Source organism: Tachysurus vachellii, chromosome 14 (genome assembly GCF_030014155.1).
Source record: "Tachysurus vachellii isolate PV-2020 chromosome 14, HZAU_Pvac_v1, whole genome shotgun sequence".
NCBI classification, from domain to species: domain Eukaryota; kingdom Metazoa; phylum Chordata; class Actinopteri; order Siluriformes; family Bagridae; genus Tachysurus; species Tachysurus vachellii.
Genome location: NC_083473.1, coordinates 7,718,050 through 7,743,471, shown reverse-complemented (window position 1 = coordinate 7,743,471; position 25,422 = coordinate 7,718,050). Strand labels below are relative to the sequence as shown.

The window sequence follows — 25,422 nt, the reverse complement described above, 5'->3', positions numbered from 1 at the left end:
ATTATTTTATATACAGCTGGCGACTAAAGAAATTAATCTAAGCTTAGAATATTGATACCTATAATATAAGAAGTATATTAATCTCCAACTAGGAAAAAGTTTGAGAAAAGAGTAAATGTAGAAGGAAAACTTTTAATACTAATACATTGGACTGAGTTCAACCAGTACAGCCTACTGGAAAGTGAGTCTATGAATCTATGTGCACAGCGTGGCATAATAGCCTTTCTGCCCGTCATCAGTTCCGCTGACTCATCACATTCACCGGTGCTCGAGGAGCCTCGGGGGCAGTTTATAAGCCCTTCCAGTCTTAATGAGTGGAAGTGCAATCTATGTTGAGGCCTTCATGAGCACTGAAGATGAGATAAACTACTTTCACCTGGGACTTTGCTACAGCGGGAATAAAGAGAGCTCTTAAGAAGCTGTCTGGATAGAACAGCTAAAATATTTGAGGGTCCAGTTTTGCTAAAATACTTACAACAGAGCAGGGAAGCAATAATCATGGTGGATGAAAAGTTATTTTTGAATACTTAATCACTTCTGGTTGGTTCACTCTTTATTTTGTGATGTATTTTGTAGAGGCATTAAAAAGATGAGATCCATCACATTTGAACTTGAAGTAAGGAGACTAACTCTTTACATACTGAACTGATCTCTCTCTCGCTCTCGCTCTCGCTCTCACTCTCCTTCCCAGTCTCTCTCTCTCTCTCTCTCTCTCTCTCTCTCTCTCTCTCTCTCGCTCTCTCCCCCCTCTCTCTCCTTCCCAGTCTCTCTCTCTCTCTCTCTCTCTCTCTCTCTCTCTCTCTCTCTCTCTCTCTCTCTGAAACCCTCGAACACTAATCAGGGCAGAGAGCATAAATAAAATGTAAAAAAAAAAAAGAAAAAGAAAAAAGGGCAAATTTCATGCTGTTTTATGTTTAGAGACCTAGACCGGCAAACCTACAGACAGTTTTTTTCATATACAGTATTTCTGCAGCAAACCAAACTGCAAACAACCAATTCACAGTCCTGTGGATTAGACCACAGATATAAAACAACCTAAAACTAATTTGTGAACAGGGATATCCTCTTAGTGGGGCAATTAATCTACTAATTGAATTCACAGAGTCAACAAAGATTTTGGAAACCTTTTTTATTTTTAGGAAACCCCCGAGGCACGGGGAGAACATGCAAACTCCACACACACAAGGCGGAGGCGGGAATCGAACCCCCAACCCTGGAAGTCTGAGGCGAACGTGCTAACCACTAAGCCACTGTGCCTCCCCAGCTTTTTTTTTATATCCAACTTTATTATTTTTTTCAGTTTATTATTTCTTTATTAGGCGATTGTTATATTTTCTGTCGTTTTTTTAACGAGTAGTTTAGGAGTAAAACACAAGCAGGTTTATGATCATCTCTCTCTCAATATACATCTCATTGCTTTCATTCAATTCCACACATTAACAGAAATGTATGACATCTATTCATGTGTGTTAAAAACGACCTATTGTAATGTTTCTTACCTCACATTGTCCTGTATTATTGTGTTCCTTATTATGTACAGTAATTATGTGTTTATTTAAAAAAAAACAGACTTATTTACAAACTCATTTAATCAGCTCTATAACCATAAACATGCATTAACTCAAGACAGATTCACGCCTCTGCTAATGTGACGGTGACTTTGACGTATGAACGTAGTTAGATATCACAGACATCAGCCATAAGGCTCATGTGTAAGACAGAGTGATTGTGTTTACTTAAAGTCACAAATCTAACAGAAAGAAAAATGCGCTGCCTGAAAACAGTGACGGATTTTAAATGGCACACTACCATTCCGGTTTTCTGACCTTTTTCCTGAGAGGCTAGATTGTCATAGATGATAAATGAGTAGTTGTGATGTACTTTTTGGTGTTAAAGTGCCGGTCTGTAACCCTGCAGGACATAAGGGGCATTTCGACCCTGCTACGCTCTGTGCGTGTCTATACACAGCTCTGGCCTCTGACCAAGAGCTTTCAGAGATTGAGAAGTGTCACTGCACTGTCGCACCTCACTGCCAGCTCAGTCACTTAACAGATACGGATGTTTCACGGTGAGGAGTAATGCACTGTCTGAAGCAGTTTAATGCTACTTCTAAGTGTCCAGATTTATCACACAGCCTTCAGATGAAGAGGAGGATAGAGAGAGTGAGAGAGGGTGAGAGAGCAAGAAGAGTGAGAGAGGGAAATAGAAAGACTTTTGTGCTAGGCAAAGGCAGGTTTGTATATTTATACGTAGGAGCCACGTTGAATTTGTATGTGAGATTATGATGAGATATTGTGGGAATACTGATGGCACATCAGTGTCAAATAGAAGTAAAATATTTCCAGGTTTTCAGCATAGAAAGAAATGCTTAAAGGCTGGAAATCATCGCAGTTTTTACACTGAAAAAGAACATGACACAATGTTATTTACAGTGAATTGTGACCTGACATATCCTGGATGTCCATTACTGTTCCTGAGCTAAAATGAAAATATAAAGATTTTTTTCAGGGTCTCAGAAACAATGAGTGCCTCCACAGAGCAAAATCAAACCCAAATGTGCAGATAGCAACAAAACAGGGGAGTTTATTACAGTAAATACACGGTGTACAGACAGACGGAAAAAAACACAGGACAACAACAAAAAATGAAACCTAGGGACAAACATGAGGCAAGAACGATAACAAGGACTCACAAGACAGCAGGTATACAGTGGTGTGAAAAAGTCTTGACCCCCTTCCTGATTTTTTATTTTTTGCATGTTTGTCACACTTTAATGTTTCACATCATCAAACAAATTTAAATATTAGTCCAATATAACACAAGTAAACACAACATGCAGGTTTTAAATGAAGGTTTTTATTATCAAGGGAAAACCAAATCCACAACTATATGGCCCTGTGTGAAAAAGTATTTGCCCCTAAACCTAATAACTGGTTGGGCCACCCTTAGCAGCAAGAACTGTAATCAAGTGTTTGCGCTAACTTGCAATGAGTCTGTTACAATGATTCAAAACACACCAGCAAGTCCACCTCTAAATGGCTGAAGAAAAAGAAAATGAAGACTTTGGAGCGGCCTAGTCAAAGTCCTGACCTGAATCCTATTGAGATGCTGTGGCATGAGCTTAAAAAGGTGATTTATGCTCGAAAACCCTCTAATGTGGCTGAATTACAACAATTCTCTAAAGATGAGTGGAACAAATTTCCACTTATTTTGGATGAGTCGTCACTGTGCTCTTGGGATCATTTTGGTCGGCTGGCCACTCCTGGGAAGGTTCACTACTGTTCCATGTTTTACTCATTTGTGGATAATGGCTCTCACTGTGGTTTGCTGGAGTCCCAATGCTTTAGAAATGGCTTTATAACTTTTTCCAAACTAATAGATCTCAATTACTTTCTTTCTCATTTTTTCTTGAATTTCTTTGGATCTCAGCATGATGTGTAGCTTTTGAAGATCTTTTGGTCTACTTCACTTTGTCAGTCAGGTCTTATTTAAGTGATTTCTTGATTGTGAACAGGTGTGGCAGTAATCAGGCCTGGGCGGGGCTAGAGAAATTAAACTCAGGTGTGAGTTTGGGGCAAAACACTTTTTTACACCACAAAGGGTATATACTGTACAGTGGAGAGGGGGGAAAAGGTGAAGGATCGGGTGGGGCAGACACAAGTGAAGACACAAAATGTAAACAGAAGCACATGAGAATAGAAACCATAAACCATTACCCCCCCTCACGACACACCAATCCAGAGCCTGACCGTCCGAGAAATTGATGACCCTGGTGAGTATCAGGGAGGAGCGAGATGTGCAGCGAGGTCCAAAGGGGCAGCAAGGGCCATGGCGAGGCCCATGGTGGGGGCACAAAACACACTCTGCTGGAGCATCCCTTATGTTCCGGCAGGGAACGTCCAAGCATGACCCTGACAAAGGGTCTTTCTTTGTTCAGTCCTGGTCCATTTCGATTTGGTCAAGTCCAGTTTCTTCCGAAACACATGAAACCTTTTCAACCTGCTGCACATGCTGTGACACAGCAGCATAAGACACTTGAAAGAACGTGCAAATTTAACTAAACTATCTCACAGGCACATAATTGGCTAGTGTCACAGGGCAGAAAGTAATGACACCCCTAATATTGCTCTATCCCTGAAAGCGCAGATGTCTGAGGCATCACTGGGATTCAAACCTGTGATTTCCCACGATGAAACCTTTCTGTTGCACCACCTGGCCAAGATGTGTTTTGAACATCTGTTGAAGATCTTTTTAAATAGCTTAGTGCTCAGTGGTTTGGTTAATAGTATTAATTTCTCCACTAATGTATTACTCCACTAATTGAACTCATTTCTTCTCTTGAACTCCCACTGAGAAGTTTTGAATTCTGAACTCAAGTTTAAAGTTTAAATGAGAATATGTTTGAAGACGGAGAAAATATCATTATTAAATCATGTCATATTGGTAAAAACATGCAGGAATATGCATAAACTATGCACCCGAAGTGTGTGTAAATGTGTCTGCATAGAGCTCTATAATAGACTGGATTTCAATCCAGGATCTAATCGTCTCCTTTATAGTGTTCCTGGATCCGCTGTATCCCTGACCAGACCGAAACAGTTAATAAAGATAAATGCATCAATATAAATCTCTTCCAAAACTGTAAAGATTCTCTCTATATCCAAGAAGGCAAATGATTACTCTTATAATGATTTTCTATTCAGCTAATATATTAGGATTGTTTTTCTTACCCCTAACTGATTTGTTATTTCTGCTAAACTAAGATGTGTCTCATATGGATTATATTTATTGCACTGCCTTTATGCCCTTATTTCTTTTCCCCTGTAGATTGCACACGAAACATGCTGTTTATTAAAATGAAAAGCAGGCAAACAGGATGAAACCAGGAGCAAAAGAGCTGTGTCCCTCGTTCCTAGCACGAGACGGAGTGAGACGCCTTTGAGACGTCTTTGTATGGAATTACGATTACATGCACGCAAACATGCACACATCAAAGCGACGATGGAGTCGGTCCGGTCCACAGGAGATAAGCACTTTTACAAACCCATGTAGAGAGCCATGTAATCATGTTACTGGATTTGTGCTAAAAACTGAGCAGGCTATCTGGGGAAATAAGAAACTATTTATTCAATTCATTTCATATAAGCCTTCATAAAAAGGCAAATGATATATACGTGTACATATTGTGTTACATCTTTCATCCTCACTAGCACAGCATTTTAATGCACCTTTGTGTGCGTTTGGATCCCATAACCTTGTATAGTAGCCAAGAATATAATACACACAGATCTGATTTTTGCACTGTGCAATAAACAAGCTCATTTAGTACACAGCCTATTTGCTGTTGACAGACGTTATATATGGCCTTATTTCCAGACCTGCATTCCTATTCACCAGTGAAGGCGTTTCCCTGAGGGAAACAAGAACGCTCTGTGAAAATCAATGGAAAGCATGAGGGAATTGGAGCAGATTAATCATTTCACAAATCTGTTTAGGGTTGACATCATTGTGGGTGGTTTTCTAATTGTGCGAGCTAATCAGCCCTAACCCAGGGCATAGATAAGAGGAGGGAGATTACTGCACTGGGTTTGTCACTTTTCTGACCAGCCCCCCACCCCTCCCACCTTCTTTCTTTCTTTCTTTCTTTCTTTCTTTCTTTCTTTCTTTCTTTCTTTCTTTCTTTCTTTCTTTTCCTTGAAAGCAACAAAAATAGAGGAGCTCCTGAGGCAAGAAGGCAGCTGGCTTGTAGGTGTGTGTGTCTGTGTGTTCTATATTTAGGTTTCTCTGCATATGTTCCTATTCAGACAGCTGTGTGTGTGTTTGTGTGTGTGTGTGTGTGTGTGTGTTTGTGTGTGTATGTTCAGGGGAATTGTATGCAAATTGTATGCAGTATGCAATTATATGCTTGAATATTTTATGTCTACTATGTTGTCATTGCAACTCATGGACCAGGCTTTCAGACAAAGATTAAGACGTAAACTATAAAAGGCATAATGTGACTCAAGGCTGAACTACAGTGTAAATCCCACTCAAATGAAGACTGTATATATATCTATATATATATATATATATATATAAATAACAACAGATGGATTACTAAGAGTCGATTTTCAAATATGGAGAGTTTTTTTTTTTAAGTTTTATTAAAGTTTGATTCAGCATATCTTCAGAATCTCAATTGCATAAAATAGAATGAAGAAAAGTAATAAAGAAAGAGTGATGGCAGAGCTGGAACGCCTCAGTGGTCATAGTAGGCATTGGGAGCAGTGAGTACACAGATTTATCAGCTTTCATTGCTTAACACAGAACAACACTGCAAATGTGCAATTATATGAGATTTGAATAGAGTGCAAATAGTGTTTAATTTAAGAAAATTGTTCTAGTAGCTTCCAACAGGCTGCTACACAGTGAAGCGAAGCACTACAGCAGTATATTGGGCCAAGCAAGAAAATTCATCACTCATTCTTCTTCAGTAACTGCATTATTCTGGTCAGGGTCAGGGCTGTGGATTCGGAGAGTGGATCTCGCTACCACTGGGACACTTCACCCCAGTTTGGATACTGGTTCATTACAGGGTACCATCTACACACACACATGCACACATGCACGCACACACACACACACACACACACCTGGCATGTTTAAGTACCTTGGGAGGGAACCACGAATCCCAGGGGAAACCAACACATACACTTACAGAGCACATACAAAATACTGCATACTGCTGCTAGCAACTATATCTCTTCGGTGCATGCTGAATGAATGTGTTTTCACTTTTGAATATTTATAAAACGATACGATTTTACAATAAAACTACATTTTATTTAGAAAGCACATTTAAACCAAAGTTCTGTAACTACAGATGTAGCAATCATAAAATAACTACTACAACAGACAGAGTGCTGAGGAATGCTTTAAAAACTGTAGCAGTGGGAGCAAATATAATGCTAAGCTCGTTTACAGCCTCAGGGCACTGAGTTTCTGAGCTTTTGGACTGGACCACCAAACAGCATACAGCATGGAGATCTCAGAGGTATGATATAATTTTATGTGATAAAAACAGAAATAGAATCCTGTAATGGACAGAGAGCCAGTGGAGGGAGACTGACACAAGGATGATGTGATGCTTTTTCACGGTATCACTTGGTAAAGAAGGTTTGGGTTATCTGACAGATCAGAATTCATACATAATAATAAATACACAATTGTCAGACTGTTTATGAATTTAGAAAGGAAATTATTCATAATTACACTCTCCAGTGTCACCCAAATGAGGATGAGGTTCCCTTTTGAGTCTGGTTCCTCTCAAGGTTTCTTCCTCTTCCGTCTGAGGGAGTTTTTCCTCACGACAGTCACCTCAGGCTTGTTCATTTGGGATAAATACAAACACATTTAAATATAAGTCTAATATAAATCTTGAACATTTTGCACTATTTCTTATGTTCTGTAAAGCTGCTTTGAGACAATGTCCACTGTTTAACCCTTGTATGATGTTCGGGTCTGTGGGACCCATATTGATAAACATCAATAGTTTTGAAAAAATTTGCTTCCTTGTAAATTTGTTGATTTTTTTCCCACTTATAACTTGATTAAATTTGATTTTGTTTTTTTATTACATTTTATTAAAAACAACAAAAAACGAGTAGCACTTTAATTAAAAAATGTGATGTAATAACGGTAAAGGGCAAATATTAACCATATATGCTGTTTATATTGCTTGTAATTGGGATGAATTAAACATCTGTAGAATATTTTAACATCAAATTTTTGATCGTGTTGAATTAAAAACCCAAAAATGCAGCGGGTCCAACAGACCCACGAACACTGGCTGAGTAACAAAAATACGAACATCATGCAAGGGTTAAAAGCACTATACAAATGAAATTGAATTGAAATGAATTGAATTTATGAGAAGGCACAAACATTAAGCCTGCATCTAACCTAAAGTTCTCCCCCAAATGTATTGGAACAGCAAAGCCAATCCTTTTATTCTTTTGTGAACCAACTCAAACTTGAACTTGATCTTGAACTTGAACTTGAACTCATTAGTGAAGTGGTCATGACAATGGATTATTTTAAGCTTCATTTTTGAAAACCTATAAACTTGACCAGATGATTGATTTACATCTACATTAAAAATGTTAAACAACTTTCAAAATGGCACCTTTAATGACATGCTAACTGAATTTAAATAAGCAAAAGTATTGGAACATATAGTCTTTCCCCTGATGAAATTCTTTGTTGAGTTGCCGACGTGTTTTGGCCCATTGTTTTGCTGCATTGATGAAGTTCCTCACAAATAGATTGGATGCATTTTTCTGTATTTTGGCACACAGAATGTTTCTGTAGACTTCTGAATTCATTCTGTTGCTGTCATCATAAATTACATCACCAATAAAGATTAGTGAGTCTGCTCCAGAAGCAGTCATGCAAGCCCTAGTCATGACTCTTCCTCCACCATGATTGGACTAAATTTTGTGGATCATGAGCAGGTATTTCTTTATGAATTCCAGTCTGGTCTCTGATTCTTACTGCTAATGAGTAGTTTATACAGTATCTTGTGGTATGTCCTCTATATTTTTGCTCTCAGAGACTTCGAACAGTGGATTGTGACACCTTCACCCCTTCACTGTGGAGGCTGGCTGTGAGTTTTTTCTTCACAGCTCTCAAGATGTTTCTGTCATCAACTGCTTTTGTTTTCTTTGGCGGACATGTTTGATGCCTGATTTATAGTACGCCGGTGTTTCCTTTCGTTTTTAGGACACCCACAAGAAAGGCAGTGTTGTATCCTGTGGACTCATCATCCGAGCCATTGCGTGTGCTGCGTGGTGCGTCATGTATCTAGTGCACTTTCATCAGTGATGCATCATTAATGTGTTATTGCCGGTGGAAGAAAGCATTGAGATGCATATTGCAAGATTTTTAGTTTATCTGTAAAATCCAGAGCCATCCCTCATACCCAGGGACGCATTTGGGTTTCAAAGGAATGTCACAATGACACAAAAACCCAAAAGAAATAAAGTTGTCGAGAAGTGTGAACATTTATTTAGAGTAAATAGATGAATATACCCCAGTAATTAATTTTTACAACAGCAGCTCTAAAAGTACTCTCTGCTGTCTATATTAATGTACTTGTGCTTCTACTTTATTGTTCTTTTAGTAAACAGGCTCAGGGACTTGAATAACAGACATGCAGCATAAGCAAATTTGAAAAATGTGTGGAATTGTTATTCGGATTAAGAATTCTTGAAGAGAAAATCTTTTTATTTTCACACTATAACAGTCAGGGGTAAAGCTGCATCTGCTGACACGAGAAAATCTTTAGGATGTTGCACTTTGCTGTTTGTTGGTAACAAGACAAGCTACATTTTTATTATATTAATTTCAAGAGAAAAACAAGAGGCTGGTGCTTCTCTAAGCTGTAATAAGAAATGAGAAATATTATGAGAATAATATGAGAATTTCTCATAATAAGAAATGAGAAAGAATGGATAAAATGCATGCTGTGTTGTCCTTTAATAAATAAATAATAGCTAGCACTTACACATTAGCTGTCGTATAATGTGACTTCAGGATCCTGTCCTTTACTATTTTTTATATAAAACAACTACTCAAGTGTTTAATTCCTTACTTGCTTACTGATAACCTGAATGGACATTAGGAACAAATGAAATATATTTCCACACCTTTATGTCTTGGGGAGTTAAATGTGGATAGATGGTCCTCTAACACCCACAGACAGAAAAATATCAGTCTGTATTTGTGTTTAATGGAGACAGTTGAGGGTTATGTGGGATGATGGCCTGTCAGTACCAGGGAGGCAGCTATGGGCTCAGGACAGCAGCCCGGAGTTCACAGGGAGTGTCATCACCATCCCACAACCATGATCGTGACAGCCAGAAAGAAAATCCGAATTCCCCTTTGGCTGAAATACAAAAGCTCATTGGTGCTTAGAAATTCATGGACATCCATAATCCAGATCCAGTATCCAATATTCTTATTAATAGAAACACTGTTTAACCACAATTCATTGAGCATGTTGTGGCTGGTTTACTTTAAATCCAGTTTCAGATGAGCAAGTGAGCCAATAACTGATCAAGGTGCTTGTCATTTGTTAATAATTCATTAAAATACTGAAATTGCATTTGCATACACTACTAGCAAGTGTTAAAGGCCTGTGCTGAAGCTGGCATGCAGAGAAAGACCCGGGCTTACAATAGGTTGTATTAGATAGCAGGTGCTCTGCAAAATGGATGTTAAAGACGTGTGGCAGAAGACCACCTGCTATGAGGCCTGCTAACATTTGGATTTCAAATTAGATTCATAGCTTTTGGACAAGAAAAACTGAGTTGATAGAATATGACAATGTTTTGTCCAACGGCAGCTGTGTTCTGTGTTCTGTAGCTCCCCCCTGATATTCACAATGGGTTTGTTGTTCTGTTTCTTGTTGAACCATAAAGCTCAAGAAAAATAAGGTCTTTAAATGGAGAGATGGTATTCATGGCTCTATTGCTCTCACTCTAATGGGTTTTTAATAACTAATGATAAATCTGCACCATGCAGGATACACACAGGATCCGACTAAAACGGAAGCTTCGGAAAAGGTCTCTTTGACACAGCAGGATAATTGCCTAGCCTTGCTGTACATAAACTACAATTAGATTTGCTGTAAATCTGTACATAATTTGGATAACCTCCATTAGATCATTCACTGACAGGTTTAATATGCTTAATCATTATTGGCTAAAATCACAGAAGGCTGGAGCCGTCAAGGAAAACAGACGTAGAAGCTTTTGATACATAGCCAAGGAATAATGACTCGAAATAATGATAGGCATATATAATCAGCTCATGAATAATTGATCATCTGTAATGGAAAACAACAAAGAGCATTTTTACAGAGCACATTTTGGATTGGTTATTTTGAGTGATCAACACGGATGATGTTAACTAGAACAAACACAGTAGGGTGACACGGTGGAGCAACAAATCCCTAGTTTCATCCTGAGAGCCGGTTACTTTCTTTGCTGAGTTTTTCAGTGCATGGAGTTTTTTTGTGTGGGTTTCTTCTCAGTTCTCTGGTTTTATCTCCACTCTTTAAAACATACCAGTAGGTGGACTGACATCGCTAAATACATGCGACTTGTGTGTGTGTGTGTGTGAAACCAGCATTCCAGCAACTACACCACGGTGTTATCCTGACTCATTCTCAGTGTTCATGATTGGGAGGTAAGAAATGCTCTTTGCCATCAGCTCTTATGAAGAAATGCAAACTGCTCCATCTGCTGGACTAATCTCTCTCTCTCTCTCTCTCTCTCTCTCTCTCTCTCTATCTCTCTATCTCTCTCTCTGACTCACACATGCACACACACTTTTTGTTTCAGAGCCATAATGACTACTCAGGCCTCTCTCTGATCCAATAAAACCTTACTCACTGTCAAGCTCACGTTCATTCTGCCTGGCTTCCACAAAAATACAGCGTCTAGACTTGGCTCTAAGCCGAACACATTATAGCAGCAGATGAGAAAGCACTCAAATTGAGGCAGGATTGCAGCTTCCAGTAATCAAATGTTGTGCACCAAGTTTGTAGACTCCATTAACCAACAACTATTTAAAGAACCTGTTAAAAATCAATCTAGCTTTCTTCCATCATCCACTGAGCCTGAAAATCAATAGGAAAGTTCTATAATCATAATCATAATACATATTTTATAGATCATACCATAATTTAGTACATATAATAATAACAACAATTATTATGCTGGATTTGTAAATGAAAGTACCTAGTTGTAAATCGTTTCCTTAAGAGACGTCCTCGTATTCTGCAGTGGTGCATTTAAAAGTTTAATGTTTGCTTTGAAAAATTGAAACGAATGTCTTCAGCTTGTGGAGAAGGGAGAGGCAATTCAAATAAATTATTTAACTCTGAGATGTCTGAGGAACTTTGTGCTTTAGAGATGGAAGAAACCGAAATCCAGTAATGGAATAAAAGTGTGTCAGGTGGGTAAGCGCTCAAGATATCTGGCTAGTATCTAGTAGCTAGTACTGTATGTAACTCATACAGTATATGATAAACCGTACGTTTATATTGTAAAACCTTTGTCCTACACCACATACTGTCTTATTCTATTGGTTTATTACGTGTGATCTTTGAAGCACAGACAACAGGACTGTTTTTTTTTCAGCCAGGGAAATACATTCCACCATCATTAAAGTTGTTAGATTAATTATTGAGGTCAAATAAATAACCAGAATATTACTGTGCACATTTATATAATTGTGTATATATCTGGCTCCAAAATATTGGTGAACATGATTGGTGGTTTCAGGGTTGGCGGATAGATTCCTATTGCCGCCGTGTGTGTGGAGTTTACGTATTCTCCCTGTTCCTCAGGAGTTTCCTGCCCAAAGACATGCATTGTAGACTGATTGAATATTTCAGTCATTTGCTGTCTTTTGCACAATTCTATACCTTATCTCAAGGACCTGCTGCTAAGAAACTGTTTATTCTGATGTTACTGCACAAAATATTGTTTGAACATTCAGTATTCACATACAGTACAGTATTTACACTGGTCGGTCGGCGCTGTTTCTGTTTACTGTTTATTGTCTTTTGTGTATTGTATTTTTTGTACTTTTTGTATTGTCTTGTAACTTTTTGTCTGCACTGTCTTTTGTCCTGCACTGTCTTTTGTCCTGCACTGTCTTGTCTGTCTTGTCCTGCACTGTTTGCACCAGGTTGCACAGTTGCACTTTATGTGGTTAAGACTACTTACAAGTCTTTAGCCCTGTCTTTGTTTTATGTAGCACCCTGGTCCTGAAGAAACGTTGTCTCATTTCACTGTGTACTGCAACAGCTATATATGGTTGAAATGACAATAGAAGCTTCTTGACTTGACTTGACCTGACCGGCATCTCTAAATTGTCTATAGTGTGTAAGTGTGTATGCGATTATGCCCTGTGATAAACTGGCATCCTGTCTAGGGTGTATCCTGCCTTGTGCCCTGAGTGTCCTGGGATTGGCTCCAGGCTTCCTGTGACCCAGGAGGATAATATGGACGTGACGTGACATACGGCTAAGTACGGTGACCCATACTCAGAATTCATTCTTTACATTTAACCCATCCAAAGTGCACACACACAGCAGTGAACATACAAGCAGTTGGAGGTTTCGGTGCCTTGCTCAAGGGCACCTCAGTCATGGCCGGCCCGAGACTCGAACCCACAACCTTAGGATTACGGGTCAGACTCTCTAACCATTAGGCCATGACTTGGATGGATATTTGTGAACTGCTGTTCTCTGCTAATAAATAATAGTAGCATATAAGCAGCATATTATTTTTAAATGAAGCATAGTGTTAAATGGTTTCGGCTGAAAGGTCTATAACAATCAACAATATGAAAATCAACAATACCCCTTTATAATGCTAGATCTATCAGCTACCAAACGAGCCTTTCAGGAAGGCTTTTCCCCACTCTGTGAGCCGATGAGCCTCTAGAATAAAGTGCTATTGAATTATTTATTTTTGTTTATCGAGTGCCCATTACCTAGCTCTTTGTAATCACCATCTATTCCCAGCAAAGTAATATCATTATCACCAACACTATCATTTAGATCAAGCAGTGGACAAGTTTGAATCCACTACATACTTTACTGTCATGTCAGATATGAGTTAGGAGGATTATTTATTTGATGTGGCTGGACAAGGTGAGCTGATTCATTAGTATACCACTAGAGGGAAATCTTATTCCATTATTAAGCATTTAACTTGTGTAAATCAGCATATGTGTGTGTGTGTGTGTTTGTGTGTGTGTGTGTGTGTGTGTGTGTGTGTGTGTGTGTGTGTGTGTGTGTGTGTGTGTGTGTGTGCGCGTGTATGTGAGTGCGTGTGTGTGTGTGTGTGTGTGTGTGTGTGTGTGTGAAAACTATGAGTGGTATTATCGTTCATCTTCATTTACTGGATTTAGTGAATATTAAATATTTAAAATACAGTTAACACAAATCCTAATGTGCAATTCTAGGACTGTCTGGTGCTGAATAGATAGTGTTGGGTCAACTATTAGTGTTGAATTCACTCCTACAGTGTTGAATTACACAATGTATTGAATTAAATGAAACTTAATTAATAAAACTTGATGCTTGTAGAATCTGGTGTTATATAAAAACTGTAAGCCAGAACCAGGAAATTATTTGTTAACTGAATTGAAAATTTGATGTCATAAAATTGCTTGCTTTCTGAATGTGAGAAATGTCCAAGTAACCGAGTAGAATATTAGGACTGTGCATTGAGTCTTTGTGAACTGTGCAGAACGTGAACACTGTGTACTTCTTGTCAGAGAGCAGTAAGCCTCAGTAACAGTGACGTGAATGTCTTTAAGAATGAAATGTGCAGTTTGTCTCTATAAAAATGAATGTGGCAGTGGGGGGTGTGGTTGAGCATCAGCTGTGGATGGAGAGGAGGAAGGCTGAACCAGCAGGCAACACATGAAGATTCATATATGTAATATTGAGACTGTGCTTCATTTTAATTTTCCATTAGGCATGCTGAAAAATGCTTGTTGAAAGAAATAAAGTGAAGCTCCTTCAGAGTCTGCCTGTCTCCCGAGTCCTCTTTCCCACACACCCTCACATACACTGGGTTGTGCAGTGAATTCCAATAAGAAAGTATCTTCAGTGTATCTGAGTGAGAACTGTGCAGAGAGTATGCTTGAAATTGAATCTTAGTTCGGGTGTGAGTGAACAAAGAAAATGACACATTGACAATAAATAATTCATCGAGTCTCAATGAGAGTGAACAGTGTGGTGAGCGTCAGTGAGAGTGAAAATTTCAGTGAGTCTGGGGGACAGTGAACAGTAGAGTGAGTCTTAGGGAGAGTAAACAGTGTGGTGAGCCTCAGTGAGAGTAAACAGTGAGGTGAGCCTCAGTGAGAGAAACAGTGAGGTGAGCCTCAGTGAGAGTGAACAGTGTGATGAGCCTCAGTGAGAGTAAACAGTGAGGTGAGCCTCAGTGAGAGAAACAGTGAGGTGAGCCTCAGTGAGAGTGAACAGTGTGATGAGCCTCAGTGAGAGTGAACAGTAGATTGAGTCTTAGGGAGAGTGGACAGTGTGGTGAGTCTTAGTGAGAGTGAACAGTGTGGTGAGTCTTAGTGAGAGTGAACAGTAGATTGAGTTTTAGGGAGAGTGAACAGTGTGGTGAGTCTCAGTGAGAGTGAACAGTGTGGTGAGTCTCAGTGAGAGTGAACAGTGTGGTGAGTCTTAGTGAGAGTGAACAGTAGTTTCAGACTTAGGGAGGGTGAACAGTGTGGTGAGTCTCAGTGAGAGTGAACAGTAGATTGAGTTTTAGGGAGAGTGAACAGTGTGGTGAGTCTCAGTGAGAGTGAACAGTAGATTGAGTTTTAGGGAGAGTGAACAGTGTGGTGAGTCTCAGTGAGAGTGAACAGTGTGGTGAGTCTCAGTGAGAGTGAACAGTGTGGTGAGTCTTAGTGAGAGTGAACAGTAGTTTCAGACTTAGGGAGGGTGAACAGTGTGGTGAGTCTCAGTGAGAGTGAACAGTAGATTGAGTTTTAGGGAGAGTGAACAGTGTGGTGAGTCTCAGTGAGAGTGAACAGTGTGGTGAGTCTTAGTGAGAGTGAACAGTGTGGTGAGTCTTAGTGAGAGTGAACAGTAGATTCAGTCTTAGGGAGGGTGAACAGTGTGGTGAGTCTCAGTGAGAGTGAACAGTAGATTGAGTTTTAGGGAGAGTGAACAGTGTGGTGAGTCTCAGTGAGAGTGAACAGTGTGGTGAGTCTTAGTGAGAGTGAACAGTAGATTCAGTCTTAGGGAGGGTGAACAGTGTGGTGAGTCTCAGTGAGAGTGAACAGTAGATTGAGTTTTAGGGAGAGTGAACAGTGTGGTGAGTCTCAGTGAGAGTGAACAGTGTGGTGAGTCTTAGTGAGAGTGAACAGTGTGGTGAGTCTTAGTGAGAGTGAACAGTAGATTCAGTCTTAGGGAGGGTGAACAGTGTGGTGAGTCTCAGTGAGAGTGAACAGTAGATTGAGTTTTAGGGAGAGTGAACAGTGTGGTGAGTCTCAGTGAGAGTGAACAGTGTGGTGAGTCTTAGTGAGAGTGAACAGTGTGGTGAGTCTTAGTGAGAGTGAACAGTAGATTCAGTCTTAGGGAGGGTGAACAGTGTGGTGAGTCTTAGTGAGAGTGAACAGTAGATTGAGTTTTAGGGAGAGTGAACAGTGTGGTGAGTCTCAGTGAGAGTGAACAGTGTGGTGAGTCTTAGTGAGAGTGAACAGTGTGGTGAGTCTTAGTGAGAGTGAACAGTAGATTCAGTCTTAGGGAGGGTGAACAGTGTGGTGAGTCTCAGTGAGAGTGAACAGTAGATTGAGTTTTAGGGAGAGTGAACAGTGTGGTGAGTCTCAGTGAGAGTGAACAGTGTGGTGAGTCTCAGTGAGAGTGAACAGTGTGGTGAGTCTTAGTGAGAGTGAACAGTAGTTTCAGACTTAGGGAGGGTGAACAGTGTGGTGAGTCTCAGTGAGAGTGAACAGTAGATTGAGTTTTAGGGAGAGTGAACAGTGTGGTGAGTCTCAGTGAGAGTGAACAGTGTGGTGAGTCTTAGTGAGAGTGAACAGTGTGGTGAGTCTTAGTGAGAGTGAACAGTAGATTCAGTCTTAGGGAGGGTGAACAGTGTGGTGAGTCTCAGTGAGAGTGAACAGTAGATTGAGTTTTAGGGAGAGTGAACAGTGTGGTGAGTCTCAGTGAGAGTGAACACTGTGGTGAGTCTTAGTGAGAGTGAACAGTGTGGTGAGTCTTAGTGAGAGTGAACAGTAGATTCAGTCTTAGGGAGGGTGAACAGTGTGGTGAGTCTCAGTGAGAGTGAACAGTAGATTGAGTTTTAGGGAGAGTGAACAGTGTGGTGAGTCTCAGTGAGAGTGAACAGTGTGGTGAGTCTTAGTGAGAGTGAACAGTGTGGTGAGTCTTTGTGAGAGTGAACAGTAGATTCAGTCTTAGGGAGGGTGAACAGTGTGGTGAGTCTCAGTGAGAGTGAACAGTGTGGTGAGCAGTTCTCTCAATTTTTTAAAACAGGCAAGAGTGACATCTCCACTTGCAATTTTTAGGGTCATGATTGAGGACAATGTCCCGTCCAGAGACAAGCTGTTTCGTGTTGAGGTTTTGTTCAACCCGACCATCGAAAATACCCTCTCGACATCAGCATTACAATGTGGAAGCACTAAAACCAAGGCTGCTTGTTCTGAGCAGGTGTTGTCAGTGAACCGGGGCCCCCTGGAACCGTCTGTGCCATGGCTTGGTGAGTGTAAATTGTGCAGTAAATTCCAGTGAGAGTAAGCTGGCATGGAATGGAATGTGGTAGATTAGTGTTTAAGGTGCTGGACTACTGATCAGAGTCATGAGTTTAAACCCCAGATCCACCAAGCTGCCAATGTTGGGCCCCTGAACAAGGCCCTTAACACACAATTGCTCAGTTGTATTAAAATTAGTTAACAATGTAAGACACTCTGGATAAAGGTGCCTGCCCAAATGCTGTAAATAAAACATACATTTAATCCCAGAAAGAGTGAACTGGTGAGTCTAAACTGTGCAATGAATCCCAGTAAGAGTGAATTGGTGAGTCTAAACTGTGCAATGAATCCCAATAAGAGTGAATTGGTGAGTCTAAACTGTGCAATTAATCCCAATAAAAGTGAATTTGTGAGTCTAAACTGTGCAATGAATCCCAGTAAGAGTGAATTGATGAGTCTAAACTGTGCAATGAATCCTAGCAAGAGTGAATTGGGAGTGTGGTAGCCTAGTGTTTAATGTGTTGGGCTAACAATCGGAAGGTTGTGAGTTCGATCCCAGGTCCACCAAGCTGCCACCCTAACCCTGAATTGCCCCCAACTGCACAGTTGTATAATAAATAAATAAATAAATAAATAAATAAATAAATAAATGAGATACTGTAAGTCGCTCTGGATAAAGGTGCCTGCCCAAATGTTGTAAATAAAACATGCATTTAATCCCAGCAAGAGTGAGCTGGTGAGTCTAAACTGTGCAATGAATCCAATAAGAGTGAACTGGTGAGTCTAAACTGTGCAATGAATCCCAGTAAGAGTGAGCTGGTGAGTCTAAACTGTGCAATGAATCCAATAAGAGTGAATTGGTGAGTCTAAACTGTGCAATGAATCCCAGTAAGAGTGAACTGGTGAGTCTAAACTGTGCAATGAATCCAATAAGAGTGAATTGGTGAGTCTAAACTGTGCAATGAATCCCAGCAAGAGTGAACTGGTGAGTCTAAACTGTGCAATGAGTCCCAGTAAGAGTGAACTGGTGAGTCTAAACTGTGCAATGAATCCCAGTAAGAGTGAACTGGTGAGTCTAAACTGTGCAATGAATCCCAGTAAGAGTGAGCTGGTGAGTCTAAACTGTGCAATGAATCCCATTAAGAGTGAATTGTTTATTAAACTGTGTTTATTAAAATTATTCAGCTATGTTGGTGAGTAATCTGTACACTGACTCATATGTTTATTTTGGTCAGTGTAAAAAAAAAATGCAGTTAATGCCAGAAAGTTTTTTGTGTGTGGGTAAAAGTGCATTGATTGTAATTATGAGCAAAGTGCAGAATAAAAGCCCAGGCTCCATTGTACAATAAGAATGAAGGCTGTGCAGTGAAAGTTGAGCCGTGTGCACTGACTGCGCCTCCGACTGCTCAACAACTAGTTTGGTCTGTTCACAGCTGATATGTTTACTCTTTTCTTGGTTGGACTAGATGGAAATTAAGGTATGTAAATAAGACTTTTGAGTTTTAAAAAGGTTTTTCTGTAACTGTTCAAGCGTCTAAAACTCTGTGTGTCGAATATAATCATAATAAGTGGCGCTGCGTGTTTGTCCGCACTTCCTCATTTTGTCAGGTGCTCGGTGAGTAAAAGTGAGTTTTATACCGTCCTTGTTACCGGGCTGTGCTTCTTAAACTAAATGTACGAGAAAAAACAAAACAACCAAACAAAAAACATTTCAAAAATGTAGTTTTTTTTTCTCACTCGGAAAGCGACAGACGAAACAAAGTAGAAAATAATGACTTTTTTTTCCAGTAAGGGACCGTGCACAAATTGCGCACACAGAAAAATCTGTAGGACTTTTAATGATGAATGTATTTATAAAGGAAAGAAATATTAAAACAACAAATCCATGAGGAATCATAAAACCAAATCAGAAGTAATACAAGATCATTTGAGATGATAACAACTATTTATTAATAAATGGAGAGAATGGGGATGGTGCACAGTGGCAGGTGGTTTGCAGGTTTGCCTAGCACCTCCGGGGTTCACGGTCTGCCTCGCACCTCTGGGGCTCACGGTTTGCCTCACGGTTTGCCTCGCACCTCTGGGGCTCACGGTTTGCCTCACGGTTTGCCTCGCACCTCTGGGGCTCACGGTTTGCCTCACGGTTTGCCTCGCAGCTCTGGGGCTCACGGTTTGCCTCGCAGCTCTGGGGCTCACGGTTTGCCTCGCAGCTCTGGGGCTCACGGTTTGCCTCGCAGCTCTGGGGCTCACGGTTTGCCTCGCAGCTCTGGGGCTCACGGTTTGCCTCGCACCTCTGGGGCTCACGGTTTGCCTCGCACCTCTGGGGCTCACGGTTTGCCTCGCACCTCTGGGGCTCACGGTTTGCCTCGCACCTCTGGGGCTCACGGTCTGCCTCGCAGCTCCGGGGCTCACGGTCTGCCTCGCAGCTCCGGGGCTCACGGTTTGCCTTACTCACACATTCCTCTTGTACCCTAGGGTCTTCCTGCAGGTCCTTCAGATTTCTCCCGCAGTCATCTCTAAATTGTCTGTAGTGTGTGTGATTATGCTTTGCAATGAGTCGGTAGCCCACCCCCAGGCCTTAGGTTCCCACTGGATAGGTTCTAGGTTCTCCATGACCTTGTGTAAGATAGGATGGATGTATGTTGTACAGAATATGGAAGGACACATATTTTAGTTTAAAGCACATTGGCATATACTGGGGCTATTATTTCACCATATTTCACTTGTAACCATCACAGTGTGAGCAAGTGCTTTTTGCAAATGTTTTACCTACACCTATGTACATGTAGTATTGTGTTGCAGAAAGCATTTTCTTGCCATCATCAGAGTCCACCAGATCTGTTTCTGGTTTGCGGTTTGAATAGTCTAGAGAACAGTTATAGCTGCTATGGCTCTAGGTGGCTGGGTTTGTCACTGGATCTTCGTGTAAATCATATAGTCTCTGGATACACTTTGATTATATTTGAGGTTGGCAGTACAATACATTATCACCTTTATATTCCCATGATACTGCCGAGGATGGTTGCTGTGTCCCATACTGTAATTTCTCTTCATGTCTACAAAGTTTCAAAATCTGGATCGTCCAATACCTTGTCTTCTGTCTCAGAAAAATCTCCTTTGATTTCACTATCATAGTCAAAAAGCTGCCATGAGGTTTTCTTTGGTTGTCAGTTTTCAGAACCTGAACCTGAGAGAGTCTGTTGCCGTAGAAAGAAGTTTGGAAAAGCTCTTTTTAACCGTTGAACAGGAACAGTCAGACCCAGACGTAACAATGACATCAATAAAGACATAAATTTAAATAGAAGATCATCAGCACAATTATCTTTGTCCTTGAACTCGTATTGTTTAATAAATACCTACATCATCATGTCTGTATACAAATAATGAACAGACATTGCACAGTAGTGTGTTTACATTTTGCATGAATATTCATGAAGCAAAATGTGCGAACCTAACATTGAGAAAAGAGAGCCAATATTTCAGACCATTCAAAAGTTGTAATGGCTCAAATCGATCTACATCACCACAGGAATTGTTTATATAAATGTCTCAGGTTGTTAAATCTTTCAGCTGTGACTTTTATGACTTTTATAAAGGCAAATAAAATCATGAATATTAAAAAGTATGAAGAATAATAATAATGATAATAAAAAACTTTATTTTCTATAGGGCCTTTAAAAGTATCTCAAAACGCTTCACAGAAGAAGAAGGAAACATACAATTATACAAATAATACATTAAAATAAGTAAGATGTAAAAACACACCAAATAAGAACATACTATCAAAAACAAGTAAGTTCAATTTAAAAACAAGTAAAATCAATTTCAAGTAACTCGAGTTCTATCCTATAAGACATCCTCTGAGACAATTACAGCCTTAAAGTAAATGATTTATTGTGATTATTTAATTACAAATCAGTTTATTACTTTGTGGATATCATTGAATCATTTATCTTCAGTAATGTTTTATTTTATCCAGGATTACAGTTAAGTCTGAAACCAACCATCCACTGCTTTTAGCTCAGAGGAGAAAGAGTAGTGACCTCAGTTGTGTGTGTGTATGTATTAGAGGTCTTCACGGGTCCACTTAGGTCCGAAAACCCGAGGTCAGACCTGAGACCCGAGTGGGTTTGGGTCTAAAAGTTTGACGTTTGCCTCGGACACGGGTCGGGTATAATAATAGCGGCATCGGGTCTCGGGTAATTTAAAATGAATGTGTTTTTACCGAACAGACCCGAGAAGACCCGAACTACTGTACTGTATGTCGTGTGTGTGCATCGACTCGAGTCCTTTTCCACCCTCTCCTCTGGTTGCCAAGACCGCTTGCGACATGTGGCTGGTGACATGTGGCTGGCGGTAAGCTAATTTTCGTTGAAACAGACCTGTCAATCAATTTTGAATCCACGCTGTAGCAGTTACTTTAGTGCAGAGTTATGCAACATTTGGGTCCAGTCGGGTTAAAAAAAATTGCCGTCGGGTCGGACTCGGGTTTGTCTCGGGTCGGGTTTTTATAAAAAAAAAAATATATATGCACGTTGGGTTCTGGTAAAAAGTGATTCGGGTCACTTCGGGTCGGGTACATTTTTTTTAGACCCGAGAAGACCTCAAATATGTGTATATACTGTACAAGTTGCTCTGGATAAGGCCTTCTGCTAAATGCTGGAAATGTAATGTAAAAATTTAAATCTCCCTTATAATTTATTGAGTCCAATTTAAAAAACGAGGGAATATTTTAGATTAAAGAATGATCCTTTTTTTTTTACTAACTAATTTTGTGTCTTTTGACCTTCCTATCCAGCTCTATGGAAAAAGCATTTCGTGTCGTGCACTTTTTAGACGTTCCCTTAATGTCTCCCTTAAAATTCAAGCGTCGTTTCTAAATCACTATCTCTATAGAAGACATTGAGTGTCTCATATACGTGTTTGAGCGGTTTAATGTGGGGAGGTTTAATTATTTGAGTAATTAGAGAGATGAAGCAAGAAACAAAAAATAAAAAGTAGTGAAATGAGCGCACAAGGTGAGCCACAAAAAAAAGCCTAATGGTTTACTGTACAATCCGGTTGCGCCACCTGGTTTAGTGACGTAGTTACCTGTGGGAAAGACGCGCTGTTTACGGAAGTGCGCCAGCTTCGTATTGATGCCATTTAAAAAAATAATATATGTGCAGAAGTTTTAATAATTCATTCATTCATTCATTTTCTACCGCTTATCCGAACTACCTCGGGTCACGGGGAGCCTGTGCCTATCTCAGGCGTCATCGGGCATAAAGGCAGGATACACCCTGGACGGAGTGCCAACCCATCGCAGGGCACACACACACACACTCATTCACTCACGCAATCACACACTACGGACAATTTTCCAGAGATGCCAATCAACTTACCATGCATGTCTTTGGACTGGGGGAGGAAACCGGAGTACCCGGAGGAAACCCCCGAGGCACGGGGAGAACATGCAAACTCCACCCACACAAGGTGGAGGTGGGAAACAAACCCCCAACCCTGGAGGTGTGAGGCGAACGTGCTAACCACTAAGCCACCGTGCCCCCAAGTTTTAATAATATTAAATATAATATAATAATAAATATAATTAAATATAATTTAATTAATATAAAGACATAATATTACCTAGTAAAAAAAAAATTAGGAAAGTATGAGGAGCAGGTCGTTACATCAGTAGAAATGTTTTAGAAATGGAGGATGGTTCTCTGGTACAGGGGCACCATGACCACCATAAGCACCATGACCACCATGACCTCCATGACCACCATGACCTCCATGACCACCATAAGCACCATGACCACCATGAGCACCATAACCACCATAACCACCATAAGCACATTAAAGCACCATAACCACCATGAGCACCATAACCACCATGAGCACCATAAGCACCATGGACAGGGCTGGACAGGTGAGGCATATGAAAAAAAAACATTGAATATTGCGATACTTGTAGGTTTTTCCAAGGTATTGAGGTTTACTGACAAGTCGATGGATTTTATGAAACAAGGCAGTAACTAAAAACTTGTCACGGCTTTTCAAAAAGACATTGGAAGTGCTAAGACTACTGGTATTACTGGTGTAGCACTGATGGATAAACTTTTCAAAAATTCAATCTTTCAAAGGTAAAACATCAACAGTATAATTCTGTAGTTTTGGTATCAACTTTAGATTATTTCTTGTCTTTTTAAAGTGTTGTTTTTATTTATTTTATTTATTTATTATTTTTAATATGTAGATGTTTCTGGGATCAGTGATGACCAAATGAAATATATATTAAAAAAAGAGAGAGAGCGAGAGAGGCTGGTGCTGATGTCTTTCTAGCTCAGATGGTAGATTTGTGCATGCAATCAGTAATAGTACAGGTAAAGCCCAGGCACAGCAACAATGTGTTAAAAACTTGTACAGTGACACTTTAAGTTGAGAAATGTTTAACTTTATTCAAATATGAAGCGACTTGATGAAGCAACTAACAATGGGAGCTAAGATAGTAGCGTGTATATGAACCTTCTCTAGTCAGAAATATTATTTCTAGTGATTAGCAATCGGTCAGTTCTTTACGGTATGTTTCAAGATGGATACAGAGACACCAGTGAAAACGATGTGGGGAAAAAACATATCCAATAGTGTGGACATTTCGTTGTAAGTTGAATGTTAGTCTAGAATAATAGGTTTTAATTATTAACCGTTGACAGACAGGTCCGACTCTTGCAGTTTCAACGCTGATTGATGGTCACAGTAGCAAAGAGCACACACTGCTTGTCCTTCATCTCGTATGATACAATACGTATGTACACTGGTGAATCTTTAGATACAAATGTTCTCCCTCTATAATTATAGCAGCAAGAAAACAGATCAGTTGGAGATTTGATATCCATTTGGGCTGATAGATTTCATACGCCTTCACAGACACATCAGTATATCAGTGACATATTAATCAGCAGTGATTGAGAAATGCCTTTGGAGGAGAAACAAAAATAGACTAAGGACACTTTGTCCAGTGTCAAGTTTAAATAACACAAAAGGACATATTATAGAACCATTTTGGTTTGAATGAAAGCTTGCTTTGTTTATCGGATCTTATTATCAGCTAGACCTCAAATACTTTCATTGTCAAACTGTTAATAAATCTTTGACTTTAGCTTTTCTGTCTTAATATTACAACCAGACCTGCTCTCCTAACCTCTCTCTCTGAGAGAGTTCCAGTCTGGCACCGATTTAGATCAGTTGTTCCAACCCTGATCCTGCATAGTTCATTGTTTTTTTTTTTGTTTTTTTTCCTCTAACACACCCACATTGACTCAGGAGTGGCCTTTTATTTATCTGGGCACAGTTTCCAAAATGCATTAACAGTCATGGTTAGATGGTGTGAACTTCACAGTAAAATCTGCCTCTCTATCTCTCTCTGTGCCATGGAGAGAAAACTATGACTGGATTTTTTTGTGACACAGAAATTCAACATGTCTAAAAGATTGGCCTGTTCTTAAAAGATTAAAAGTTAAAAGCGTTTGAATCCCAATGATTTTGTTTCCACCCATGGCTCTGAACTTTTGTCAGAAACAAGTCCTTGTCTTCTGTCTAGCCCATTGCAGGCGTCTGTGTACTCACATACTGTATATGAAAAATAAAGACCAAGTGTCTCCTCCAAGTGTGTTTAGCTGCCTGTTATAATCTGTAAAAGCATGCAGGAGGAAGCGGATCAGCTTTTGTGCTTAATGCAGTACAGTAGAGAAGAACTAGCCAGTGTTGCCTATGACGAGCTTCGTATCTACCTCCGACTTTTTTCCTTTAAGGTAAAAGCTCACCAGAACAAATTAAACATGCAGCCACACCCGGTGTAAATGTTGCTGCCAGACAGTTCATGTGTAAGTATTAATGTATGTTTGGTTTCATTGTTCTTAGTGTTGCAGTAGCAAGATTAAATTTACAAGTATAACGCTGATGAGATAAAAGAATGAGAACTCAAGGTTGGCTCATGATTAAGACAGGGCTACAGAGATTTATTTATTTTTTTTCCATTTTACTTACAAATGAACTCTTTTTGGCATGACATGGCATTAAGAAAGGAAGATAGAAAGAAAGTAATTATTTTTACCAGCGGCCAGAAAATTTCATTCGCGCCTGTTTAGTTAG

At 39.8% G+C, this 25,422-nt stretch overlaps 2 protein-coding genes across 2 annotated transcripts in view; both read left to right on the top strand.

The window, feature by feature from the left end:
• ndfip1 (Nedd4 family interacting protein 1) overlaps positions 1 to 25,422 on the top strand; it is a 424,215-nt gene that overhangs the window by 112,814 nt on the left and 285,979 nt on the right. The window lies entirely within an intron of this gene.
• Positions 18,620 to 25,422, top strand: part of sh3rf2 (SH3 domain containing ring finger 2) — a 33,379-nt gene continuing 26,576 nt past the window's right edge. Inside the window, exon 1 of the mRNA XM_060886834.1 lies at positions 18,620 to 18,764. Coding sequence (XP_060742817.1) covers positions 18,753 to 18,764 — 12 coding nt within the window. The 5' untranslated portion in view covers positions 18,620 to 18,752. The remainder of the gene's footprint in view (positions 18,765 to 25,422) is intronic.